The sequence below is a fragment of the Dryas octopetala genome, chromosome 6 (assembly GCF_963921425.1).
Source record: "Dryas octopetala chromosome 6, drDryOcto1.1, whole genome shotgun sequence".
Classification (NCBI taxonomy): Eukaryota; Viridiplantae; Streptophyta; class Magnoliopsida; order Rosales; family Rosaceae; genus Dryas; species Dryas octopetala.
This window is the reverse complement of record NC_141371.1, coordinates 8,684,081-8,697,723: the sequence shown is the minus strand read 5'-3', so window position 1 is coordinate 8,697,723 and position 13,643 is coordinate 8,684,081. Positions and strand designations below refer to the sequence as shown.

The window sequence follows — 13,643 nt, the reverse complement described above, 5'->3', positions numbered from 1 at the left end:
AAAAAAAAAATCTTTATTCAAAAATTATATAAAACAAAATTAATAAATTTATATATATCCAAAATATCCATACAAAGTAGAAACAATTTAATTAATACATACAACAATTTAATTAATACATACATACAAATAACTAATGGCCCCCTAGGTCAGTAGCATCATCGACACCGGTGGAGGAGTCTGGCATGCACTGGTCGATGTTGGGCGGCAGCACAAACCCAGGTACAATCCTGGCCAACTGGCCAAACATCTGCTGCATCTGCTGCACCTTACTCGTCTGCTCCGCATATGCCGCTCTCGATTCTTCTAGCTGACCCTTCAACAACTGCACTTCAGTGGTCAGGTTGACTATATCTGCAGATGGCTGAGATGAAGACCCGGCGCTGAGATCACGAACCCGACCCGCTCCCATTCCGCGTATCTCCCTACCACGCCTAACACCCAGTGTCTCCGTCATAATACGAAGACCGGCATCGGGATCGGGGACTGAGATCGTCTCCAACGGAGTGTCCGGAGGGTACTGGCTGGCCACCTCCTCCAAATAACTCGCCTTCTTGGCGAGCATCTCAGCCTTCAAAATATTATACACAAGTTAGGAATTAAGAAATCAAATACAAAAATTTAAATTTGTGAAATAAAACTAAAATATAAAAAACTAACGTGCTTCGCCTTGCCCTTGTCGTTGCCGGGTCGGGCATAAACATCCCCGTAGTTGTCGACCTCCGGAAATTGCGAACCAGCCTGAAAAAGAATGTAATGTTGACAAAAACTCAAACAATACTAAGGAATATATATATATTAAATTAAATAATAGCGCACCTGACGATATGACTCCACCCGGTATGAGAAGGGCATGGAACCACCATGATGATCAATCCTTGCGGGCGCTTTCCGGTTCTGAAGATTGGCATTCGACTTCCTCTGTTAAATATGAAGCAAATTGGAAATGCACATATTAGTGTATACACAATAAAGGAATAACATAAGAAAAAATAATTGTGAAGTCTTAAAATGATATAACATACCAAAAATTCCGGACTCTGAAAATGAGTGCACAACCACTGCCACTGATCAAGCCGAGCTGCCATCTCCGGAGGAGGGCTGGCCAATGCCTCATCTGCCGATCCAAACATGTTATATTCTTTGTGCAGCTCGTGCTTCCATTGGGCGTACACTTTTCTCAATAACTTCTCCATATACCTAGCTACATCCGGATCCTCCATCCGAATGTCATAGTTTACCTGAAAAAAATGCAATTATCAAATTGTTAGGAATGATCAAATTAATCGTCCAAGTATATTAATCGAAATATACTCACAGAAATGGAGCCCATAATGCTCCTCTTGATGGCGTCATCAACCTTTTCCCAACTGGGGAAAAGCATGGGGCATTCACCACGGATAATCGATCCGACAAAGGAAGCGAAAGTACTATGCACCTCCTTGCTCGGTCGTAGGTGACCTTGCTCAATAACGATTCGAATCCTCTCGTTCGTCGTGCGAGTGATTCGCGACGCCTTCAACCCTCTACTTATCCCCCTCGTGGTTTTGGTACCTAGAAAAGCAAATATAACATATTAATTTCACAGTAATCTTATAACATCTAAATAAAATTAAACATAAACACAAGTGATGTGAAAACATTTTTCTTACTCTCTGATGATGAGGCAGTACGAGTGGATGATGCAACATTATCATATGCACCATAACGGTGACCCCGTCGGGCCCTCCGTGCCGACTGAATCCCAGACCCAGTACTAGATGAGAGATCTGGGGATATCGCCGGGGTCGAGTCGCCCTGGGCTATGAGGTCGGGCTGGGCTGCAGGGGCGGGCTGGGCTGCAGGGGTGGACATAGATGCTAAAGTGGACCTCCGAGATCCACCCCTGTTCGAGATCAAACTCATCTGCACAATTCAATAAATATTTATGTTAGTAAAAAAGAAAACTAAAGTAATAACTTACTAATCTGAATCATCATTATCACTTACTAATATGAATCACCATTATCAATTACTAATCTGAATCACCACTAGAAATACTCATTTCATCATCATCATCATCGATACCATCAACATCATCATCTTCATATTCATCTTCATCTTCATCTTCATCTTCATCATCTTCATCTTCATCATCTTCATCATCATCATCATCATCATCATCGATGAAATCATTAACATCAATTCGGGGAAGTGGCCCAAGATCAATTGATAAGGCATCGATCTCAATTGGAGGAACGTCATGTATCTCGACTTGTTGTATGATAACATCATTGTTGTATGGATTAGGTATGGTCGAAGATGAATCCTCTTGATAGGCCACGTCATCCTGATTTTCTTTTTCTGGAATATCCCATATATTTCGATTCTGAATCATCTGAGCTACTTTCCAACCCACACCCGCCTTAGGGTCATCCAGATAACATACTGGTTTTGCCATTGTGGCAAGAATAAATGGATCATTCTCATACCATCGAGTGTTTGTATTCACAGATATTAAGTCGTAATCGAGTTTAATACTGTTGTTCCTATTCGGGTCTGTATTAAACCAATCACACTTAAATAACACAACTTGAAAGCGATGCGAGTACAAGACTTGATGTACACTCGTCAGCTTGCCGTAGAAATCAACCGTGCCAGTGTCCAAGTTCTCTACACAAACCCCGCTATTTTGAGTGCTCAAGATGGCATCTCGTTCTACAGTTAAAAACTTGACTCCATTCACATTACATCCGGAAAACGTTTCAACCCATTGAATACCACTCGCCAAACTCATTAACTCCTTGTATAACGGCGAATTATCATCAGTCAGCTTTTCCATCTGTTAAAAGACAATGGAATTAATATATTACAAAAAATTTACAAACACATGAACGAACTGATCATTATTGTCAGTAAGCACTTACATGTTCCTTAAACCATTTAGGAAACAATTCCCGATGCTTTTTCTGTACACGTTCCATGTCCCATCTTGGATAGTCGCGCTTCATTAGTTCCTCATGCTCAATGCGTAAAGAGTCAACTTCTTCGCAATTGTTGAGTATGAACCAATGAGCCACCTCCATATCGTGTTTCGAGAATTCAACAGCTGATTTAGGGGCTTCGCCAAATGGTCGTGTAATTTGAGAAAAGACAGAAAGTGTCTCATTTTTTTCACCGCCGTCGTCGTTGCGTTGGGGGCGATTGAATGACGTCTCAACACTGCTGAGGTACATTGCACAGTACGTGATGGACTCATTTGCAATGTATGCCTCTGCTATGGAGCCTTCGGGGCGTGCCCGATTTCGGACGTACCTTTTGTAATTACCCAACATTCTGCAAATGTAATTACATAGTGAGAAAAATTTTATGAGTAACATAGAGCTGAACTTGGAGAATAGTAATGAAATAGTTTAGAAATTGTTACCTTTCTATTGGGTACATCCACCGATAACTGACCGGCCCAGCAAGAATTGCCTCTTGCGGTAAATGTATCATTAAATGAATCATTATATCAAAAAAGGCCGGTGGAAATATTTGTTCAAATTTGCATAGGATGTACACAATCTCATCTTTCAATTTTGCCATGTCCGACACGCGCAACGTCTTAGCACAGATATGCTGAAAGAACCTCGACAACCCAACAATCGGTTCAACCACATCTTCGGGCAAAAACTTTCGAATACCCACCGGAAGCAGACGTTGCAATAAAACATGACAATCATGACTTTTCAAGCCCAAAATTTTTCCAGAGTCGATTTTCACATTTCGAGAGATATTGGCCGCGTATCCATCTGGAAATTTGACCGATGCAAGAAACTTTAAGAATTCTTTCTTGTCCACAGGCTTCATGGTATAAAATGGATGTTTCTTTATCAATTTATCACCCTTCTTCGTTAACCACAAATGTTTCCTGATGCCCATTTCTTGCAAATCTTGTCGAGCCTTAATTGTGTCCTTTGATTTACCCTCAATGCCCAAGATTGTCCCCACCAAACTTTCGCACACGTTCTTCTCAATATGCATTACATCGAGATTGTGCCTGATTTTCAACTTGGACCAATACTCCAACTCGAAGAATATCGACTTGTTTGTCCAATTTAGATGTGCAGGTGACCTTGGCATATTTCGTTCTTTGTTAGAGGGATGTTTACCAATCCGGCCAAATTCTAAGTTATTCAACTGCCTCAAGATGTCATCACCAGATAATTCTTTAGGTTTCACGCCCATCTCCTTTTTTCCGTCAAAGGCCTCCTTACTGTGACGCCATTTATGATCCCCCGGCAACCATCTTCGGTGGCCCATATAACATACTTTACCACCATGCCAAGCGGAAGTTATATCTTTATTACAAGTAGGACATGCCATATAACCCTTGGTGCTCCAGCCTGATAAATTCCCATAAGCTGGGAAATCATTTATTGTCCACATGACTGCCGCACGCAAGGAAAACATTGTTTCGGTGGACTTATCATATGTCGGCACACCATTTTGCCACAATTCTTTCAGCTCATCAATCAACGGCCGCAAATATACATCGATCTCCTTGCCAGGGGATTGCGGTCCTGGAATTAATAGCGTCATAATTGTGAATTCTTTTTTCATGCATTTCCAGGGAGGCAAATTATAAGGAACCACGACCACTGGCCAAGTGCTGTGAGATGTGCTCATATTTCCGAATGGATTAAATCCATCAGTAGCAAGTCCTAATCTGACATTTCGTGCATCTGCTGCAAAATCCGGATATATCTTGTCAAATTCTTTCCATGCGCTTCCGTCTGCAGGATGTCTCATCACATCATCCTCAACCCGCTTATCTTTGTGCCACCTCATGTCACTTGCAGTATGTGTCGACATGTACAATCGTTGCAACCTTGGCTTAAGTGGGAAATAACGCAACACCTTTTGCGGAATCTGTTTCTTTCTCTCTACAGACTTGTTCTTATATCTCGGTTCATTGCACACAGGGCATTTATCCTTCCCTTGGTGTTCTTTGTAAAACAATACACAATCATTCTTGCATGCATGAATCTTTTCATATCCCAAACCGAGATCTTTCAACACCTTATTCGCAAGATAATGGGTTTCAGGTATATGATTGTTCTTTGGAAGCATTCGTTTCAAAATCCCCATCAACTGATCATAACTTCGATTCGAATGTTGATTAAGTACTTTCCAATGCATTAACTCCACAACAGCAGTTAGCACTGAGAACTCTTCACAACCAGAGTACAATTCCCGCTGAGCTTGTTTCAACAATCTCTCGTACTTATCAAACTCTTCTCTTTGGACTTCGGGCAACCCATCATCTTGATCCATATTATCGCTCTCTGTATCATGCTGACTGACTTCGTGATCTAGCGATGCATATGGATAAGCATCGTTTATTATGCCCATCACTTGGTCATTATCATCAGCAACAGATTCAGTAGGCTGCAGAATTGTTCGGGTCTCCGAGGACGTCGAAGCATAAACTCTCGGTTCACCATGATAATACCATGTCGTATAGTTGTGTGACATCCCAAATCTCACCAAATGAATTCTGACTTCACGCACTGTCTTCCATAAAGAGTTGTTACAATTCCGGCACGGACACCTTATATTATTCTGAGCATTGACATGTTCCTGTGCAACTTGGATAAATGACTCGATCCCATACAAATATTCATCACTAACACGATTCGTATTACGTATCCACTGTCGGTCCATGATGCCTGTTTCCATATTACACGACAATTAGAAAACGATGCGTCACCATTCTTCGTCTCCTTATGCCTCCGGTAAGGGCCCTATCCCATTCGAGAATGCACATATGTGTCGTGGTTGTTGGCTCAAACGACGTGGTTTTGATCTGGGAAAATTTCGGCAGCATCTCCCTATGGTTCTCCAAGTGCACGACGTAGATATTTAAAACAAATATCTAGTATGCACTCGAAGAACACATAAGGAGATGTTGCCGAAATTTTCTCAGATCAAAACCACGTCACATGAACCGCTAACCACAACACATAATTGTGCACTCCCAAACTGTCCATGGGTAATTTGGACAATTCAAGAATCATATTGGAGCGCAGTCACGCCAACCGGCCATGCGCGCGTCCAATAGACTCTCGAACGGGTCTAAGGTATCGATTGAAATTTAGTGTACAAAGTTATCCACTGATAACTTCGCACGACTAGTTAAATGTACAAAGTTATCGATTGATAACTTCGCACAAGCGCTTCGTGCCACATGACCTCACCCAGTACTCGAGGAGTGCTGGACTACGTCATCGAAAATTTTGCAATTAAAACTAAACTAAATGTAACATACAAACTAAATTATAATTTATCTAACAATATACATATAAGCATACAAACAAACTATTAAATTTTAGCATATAAAAACATACAAATTAATTAATGAATTTTATAATTAATTTTAACATACAAACTAATTCACTCAAAAATTTAATACAATTATATATGAAACATTAAATACTAAATCATACAAAAACTTAACTAAAAGATAGATTAAACACATACCTCACCAAAAATGCAATTATCCTTCACAACAAATGCAACACTATCCTTCCTTCACCAAAAAAATAAAGCATTGTCAAATATGGGCCCAACATCAATCTAAATTCAGATTTCACAACCAAACCACTAAATTAAAAAAACCCACAACATTAACTAATTACCACTAAAATCAGAAATTTCACAATCAATTTATGCAAAATCCACAACAAGTACAAAATCCATAATATTAGAAAACATAAAAAACAGAAAATACCATAAAAAACAGAAAATACCAATAAAAAACAGAAAATACCATAAAAAACAGAAAATACCCAAAAAAAACAGAAAATACCAGAAAATACCATAAATTCAAAAAAAAAAAAAATACCTGTGAGCTGCGAGCTGCTTTCGGCTTCGAGTGGGGGGGGGGGGGTGAGCTGCTGGCTTCGAGGGGGGGGGGGTTTTGGGTGAGTGGTTTCGGCTGGGGGGGGGGGGATGGGTTTCGGGTGAGTGGTTTCGGCTGGGGGGGGTTTTGGGTGAGTGGTTTCGGCTGGGGGGGGTTTCGGCTGGGGGGATGGTTTCGGCTGGGGGGGGTTTTGGGTGAGTGGTATTCGCGGGGGTGGGTATTCGCGGGGGTGGGTATTCGCGGGGGTGGGATGCCGATGGGGGTGGGTATTTTCGGGGGTGGGTGGATTTTCAGGGGAGGGGCGGTTGGGTCTCCGATGGGGGGGGTGGGTTTCGGTAGGGGGGGTGGGTTTTCGCGGGGGTTGGGATGCCGAAGGGGGGGGCGGTTTTGGGCTTCGGGGAGGAGGGAGGAGGAGGAGGAGGCGGAGGGAGGAGGAGGAGGGAGGAGGAGGAGGAGGAGGAGGGAGTGAGAGCTGAGGGAAGGAGCTGCGAGGGTGAGGGACGGCGCTGCGAGGGTGAGGGACGGCGCTGCGAGCTAGGGTGAGGGATGAGTGAGTGTCGAGCTGACTGAAGTGAACCCAGAAATGGGTATAAATTTAAAGACTTTGGGCGACGAACATAAATTCGTCGCCCAAAGAGACTTTAAGCGACGAATTAACACGTTCGTCGCCCAAAGTCACTTTGGGCGACGAATTCATGGTTGTCGCCCAAAGTATATTAAAGCGACGAACATGAATTCGTCGCCTAAAGTGACTTTGGGCGACGAACGTATTAATTCGTCGCCTAAAGTCTCTTTGGGCGACGAATTTATGTTCGTCGCCCAAAGTTGTTGACTTTAGGGCACCGTTTTATCCCGCCATAATTTCAGACTTTGGGCGACGCACTGTTCGTCGCCTAAAGCTACATTTCGTCGCCCAAAGTTGAATTTTTTTATGAACCATCATCGTTCATACGTTCGAGCTCCAATACCAAACTTCTAGATCTCCAATTGACCTAATATTTTAGAGGAATGATCTTTGAGTGACAAACTAATAAATGAACGGTTCAGATCGTTAAAAACACAATCGACATATAAGGTTCTACATATAAATCAGTGGTTTTTGCATTTGAAGAATAAAATTATATCAACTCTTTCGTTAAAACCTTGTAGCTTCAATAATTGTGAAGACCACAACGTGATTATCACAATCAGAGCCATTCTTCATATATGTTCATACTCAAAGATCAACCCTGGAAAAAATCGGCTCAATCGGAGTTCATCTACCCGTTCGATTATTATTATAAGAATCAAGATCGTTCATACATCCTAAATGCTAAACCTTACTTCTACATCTCCAATTGAGTTAATTTTTTGCATGGATGATCTTTGAGTGAGCCACTAAGGAATGATCGGTTCAGATCGTTAAAAACACAATACAAAAGTGATCTTCTACATACAAATACACTTGAAGAGTATAATTATATTAACTTTTGGGTAGAAATTTTGGCGATTCAACAATTTGTGAAGACTATAATGTGATTTCAACGATCGGAACCGTTCATTCTATTCGTTTATACTAGAAGATCATCCCTGCAAAAAATCGGCTAAATCGGAATTCATCTCATACTTCGATTCGTATTAGAAAATTTACAATCGTTCATAAGTTCAACCACCGTTACCTAACTTCTACATCTCCGATTGAGTTAATTTTTTGCATGGATGATCTTTGAGTGAGCCACTAAGGAATGATCGGTTCGGATCGTTAAAAACACAATACAAAAGTGATCTTCTACATACAAATACACTTGAAGAGTATAATTATATTAACTTTTGGGTAGAAATTTTGGCGATTCAACAATTTGTGAAGACTACAATGTGATTTCAACGATCGGAACCGTTCATTCTATTCGTTTATACTAGAAGATCATCCCTGCAAAAAATCGGCTAAATCGGAATTCATCTCATACTTCGATTCGTATTAGAAAATTTACAATCGTTCATAAGTTCAACCACCGTTACCTAACTTCTACATCACCGATTGAGCTAATTTTTTGCATGGATGATCCTTGAGTGAGCCACTAAGGAATGATCGGTTCGGATCGTTAAAAACACAATACAAAAGTGATCTTCTACATACAAATACACTTGAAGAGTATAATTATATTAACTTTTGGGTATAAATTTTGGCGATTCAACAATTTGTGAAGACTACAATGTGATTTCAACGATCGGAACCGTTCATTCTATTCGTTTATACTAGAAGATCATCCCTGCAAAAAATCGGCTAAATCGGAATTCATCTCATACTTCGATTCGTATTAGAAAATTTACAATCGTTCATAAGTTCAACCACCGTTACCTAACTTCTACATCACCGATTGAGCTAATTTTTTGCATGGATGATCCTTGAGTGGGGAATTAAAAAATGAATGGTTATGATCTTTGGAAATACAATCGTATCGTATGCTATTACATATATAAAATTGTAAACAAAAAAGTATTCTTACTTTGGGCGAGGAACTACAAATTTCGTCGCCCAAAGTGATCTTGGGCGAGGAACCTAAAATTTCGTCGCCCAAACTAACTTTGGGCGACGAATTGTGAGATTCCTCGCCCAAACCATTATTACAAAACAGGATGATCCTTTGGGTGACGAACATGTTCCTCGCCCAAACTATGTTTGGGCGACGAACACAATTTCGTCACCCAAAGTGTCTTTGGGCGACGAAATGTATATTCCTCGCCCAAACTATGTTTGGGCGAGGAAATATTTTGTCACCCAAAGTAAGTTTGGGCGACAAATTTTCGTGTTCCTCGCCCAAAGGCACTTTGGGCGACGAACATGTATATTCCTCGCCCAATGTATTTCTCAATTAATTGTTTGTTGTTAATGTTTAGGCGACGAAATATGTTCGTCGCCCAAAGTAACTTTGGGCGAGGAACGTGTTATTCGTCGCCCAAACCTATATGACTTTGAGCGACAAATTTTCTTGTTCGTCGCCCTAAATTTCTTTGGGCGACGAATATATGTTCGTCGCCCAAAGTTTGGTCGCCCAAATATGTTTTTCTTGTAGTGCAATGATCTTGGCAACCTCTCTATCCACACACCCTATCAAGGCAATGAAAGAATCACTGTGGCAAATGGACAAGGATTAAACATCTCCAACATTGGTAACTCTGAACTTTCCATTTCTCTGTCTAAATTCAAACTCAACAATATTCTCCATTTTCCAAACATCTCACAAAATTTATTGTCTGTTCGTCGTTTTGTAACTGACAATAATTGTTATCTAATCTTCACTCCTCTTTCCTGCATTATCAAGGACATTCTCACAGGGAGAATACTCTATCAAGGCCCTACTGAGGGTGATCTCTATCCCATCCAATTTCAACACCAACCACTTTCTCACCGCATCTCATGTTTTAGTACCAAAGCCTCTCCAGACTTATGGCACCAACGCCTAGGGCACCCCTCTCCTCAAGTGCTTCAGCATCTTTTGTCCAAGAACAAGTTAAACATGTCTGGTTCATTGAAGCAGTTATCCTTTTGTTCTTGTTGTCGATTAGGCAAACAGTCTAAGCTTCCATTTTTTAAATCTCATTGTATTTCTAATTCCCCTTTGGAACTAATCCACTAGGATTTATGGGGGCCAGCTCCTGTTGCATCAATGTCTGGTTTTAAATATTATGTTATTTTTGTTGATGATTGGTCTCGTTACTGTTGGCTTTATCCTCTCCATTGCAAGTCTGATACATTCACTGCCTTTAAGCTCTTCAAAACTCATGTTGAAAAACTGTTTGATCAAAAAATCAAGGCCCTTCGCTGTGATAATGGTGGAGAGTATACCAGCACTTCTTTCCAATCCTTTCTCAAACTCAATGGAATCACCCAACAGTTCTCTTGCCCCCACACTCCAGAGCAAAATGGATTGGCTGAACGAAAGCACCGCCATCTCATTGAGCTCACCCGAACCCTTCTTGCTCAATCCAATCTCCCTTTGGAATTCTGGGTTGAAACCGTACAAACTGCTGTCTATCTCATCAATAGAACACCCTCCATCACTCTAAAAACCTCTCCTCTTCAAAAGCTCTTTCATTGTGAACCCGACTATACTTTTTTGAAAGCTTATGGATGTGCCTGCTATCCTTGGTTAAGGCCCTATACTAAACACAAACTTGCCTTTCGGAGCAGACCCTGTGTATTCATTGGCTATGGCATTCAACATAAAGGCTACAGATGCTATGACCCCATTACTAAGCATGTGTACACCTCCAGACATGTCACATTTGATGAACACACCTTCCCTTTTCACAACCCACCTTCCCACACAGTAACATCTTCTGCTTCCTCCAACTCACTCTCTCAACCTCTTCTACCTTTACCTTCCCCACCTCCCACCACTCCCCACTCTCCCTCTCCTTCCTCTTCCGATATCACTACGCCACACTCCTCTTCCCCACCATCCGCACCCACCTCTGCTCATAATCTCCCATCCATTGCCTCTGCCCTCAGTATTCCTCTCCACATCTCTCCACCTCCGCCCACATCCCAATCCTCCAAACCCACTACCAATACTCACCCTATGCTCACTCGCTCCAAAACTGCCACCCAATGTGCCCTTGCCACCCACTACCAAAACCCACTGCCACCCAATGACCCCACTCCTCATCCTTTCCAATGTGCCCTTGCCACCACTGATTTCATCCCTACCCCAACCACCTTCACCCAAGCTAACAAGGACCAACGGTGGCAGCAGGCTATGCAGGATGAAATCACTGCTCTTCAATCCACCAATACTTGGGTCTTGGTCCCTCCTCATCCCTCTCAAAACTTGGTTGGTTGTAAGTGGGTCTACCGCATCAAATACCATGCGGATGGCTCTTTGGATCGCTTCAAAGCTCGGCTCGTTGCCAAGGGGTTTCACCAACAAGCTGGAGTTGATTACACCGAAACCTTTAGCCCTGTTGCAAAACCCACCACTATTCGCATCCTCCTCTGTCTTGCCGTTCAGTTTGACTGGTCCATCACCCAATTGGATGTTTCTAATGCCTTTCTCCATGGTCGTCTTCGGGAAGATGTGTTCATGACTCAGCCACCTGGCTTCACTGATCCCTCCAAGCCTCACTTTGTTTGTAAACTCCACAAATCCCTCTATGGCCTTAAATAGGCCCCTCGTGCCTGGTATGAAGAGCTCTTTTTTTCTCTTCTCTCTATGGGCTTCCAAGCCTCCACTGCTGATTCCTCTCTTTTCATTCAAATTGGTCCTCATCTCACTTTCATTTTAGTCTATGTTGATGACATCCTTATTACTGGCACCTCTTCCACCCATTGCCAATTTCTCATCTCCCTTCTCAGCAAACGTTTTTCAATGAAGAACTTAGGTCCCATTCATTATTTCCTTGGCCTCCAGTTTCATCGCACCACAACCTCTCTTTTCATTTCCCAAACCAAATATATCCATGATCTTCTCACCAAAACCTCTATGCTTCACGCCAAGCCCTGTTCCACACCCTCCTCACCTACCAAACTTGATTCCACCACTGGTGATCTTCTTGCCGACCCCTTATCGCTCCATTGTTGGTGCTCTCCAATACCTCACTTGGACACGCCCTGAAATTGCTTTCTCGGTCAACCAAGTCTGCCAGCACATGCACAGTCCACGTACCACCCACCTCACTGCCGTCAAACACATCCTTCGCTATCTCAAAGCCACTCCCGATCATGGTCTCACCTTTACCAAAGGCTCCTCTCTTCTCACTGCCTTCTCCGATGCCGATTGGGCTGGCTGCCCCATTGATCGCCGTTCCACCTCTGGTTTTTGTGTCTATTTTGGCAACAATCTTATCTCTTGGAGTGCCAAGAAACAGACCACCGTCGCCCGCTCCTCCACCGAGTCTGAATATCGTTCTCTTGCTCTCACTGCCACTGAACTCGTCTGGATATGTTCCCTTTTGCGTGATCTTCGGTTCTCTCTTCCCCAGCCGCCACTTATCCTTTGTGACAACATCAGTGCTCTCGCTCTCGCCACTAACCCTGTATTCCATGCTCGCACCAAGCACATCGAGGTCGACTATCACTTTGTTCGTGAACTTGTTCTCCACCGCGCCCTCACTGTCTCCCATGTCTCCTCCAAGGAACAGCTTGCCGATATCTTCACCAAACCTCTTCTTAAATACGACTTCCATCGCCTCAGCTCCAAGCTAATCACTCGTTCCCCGAGTATTAGCTTGCGGGGGGGTAATAACCAACATCTCTCCAAGGCTAGTCACGTGACACCAACAGAACAAGTTGACCAAGATCATGGATGATCTACATCAGCCAAGGGACAACCTTAAACGAGGACCACTAGTCTCTTATCTCATTGATAACTGTGAAACCAAAAGCTTCTTTAGCTTTTCTTGTATTACTTCATATATAAAGATCATATTCTGTTTGCTGTGTGTTAAGCCGCAGCCTATTGTACAGAACACTTCTCAAGATTCTTAATACAATTCAAAACTTCAAGCCATCAAGTTTGATTTCAGCTGAGTGTTAACTTTATCAAACTTCACACAACGCACTGGGTTAAGACCGATCCATCGAACTTGGGCTGTTTTTACAACAATTATATAAAGGTTATCAATATTATTATAATTAAGTTGATAAAATCAGATTAGAGACTCGATCATTATTAATGGGAAATAAGTGTTATTCTAATTTTATATATAAAAAAATGATATGAAATATGTATTCTCACATGGATATAAAGTCAAAGGACCGGAGTCAATATTTGATCTT

The 13,643-nt window shown here is 42.1% G+C and overlaps 1 protein-coding gene across 1 annotated transcript; it reads right to left on the bottom strand.

The window, feature by feature from the left end:
• Positions 1-133: 133 nt before the first annotated feature.
• Positions 134-5,770, bottom strand: LOC147282028 (uncharacterized). The gene is made up of 9 exons (XM_086248158.1): positions 3,407-5,770; positions 2,907-3,315; positions 2,111-2,821; positions 1,653-1,905; positions 1,319-1,554; positions 1,026-1,241; positions 820-921; positions 661-741; positions 134-571 (listed from the first exon to the last, which is right to left on the bottom strand). The coding sequence occupies exons 1-9, from the start codon at positions 5,701-5,703 to the stop codon at positions 134-136; spliced, it is 4,743 nt and encodes a 1,580-aa protein (XP_086104284.1). The 5' UTR covers positions 5,704-5,770.
• Positions 5,771-13,643: the final 7,873 nt, after the last annotated feature.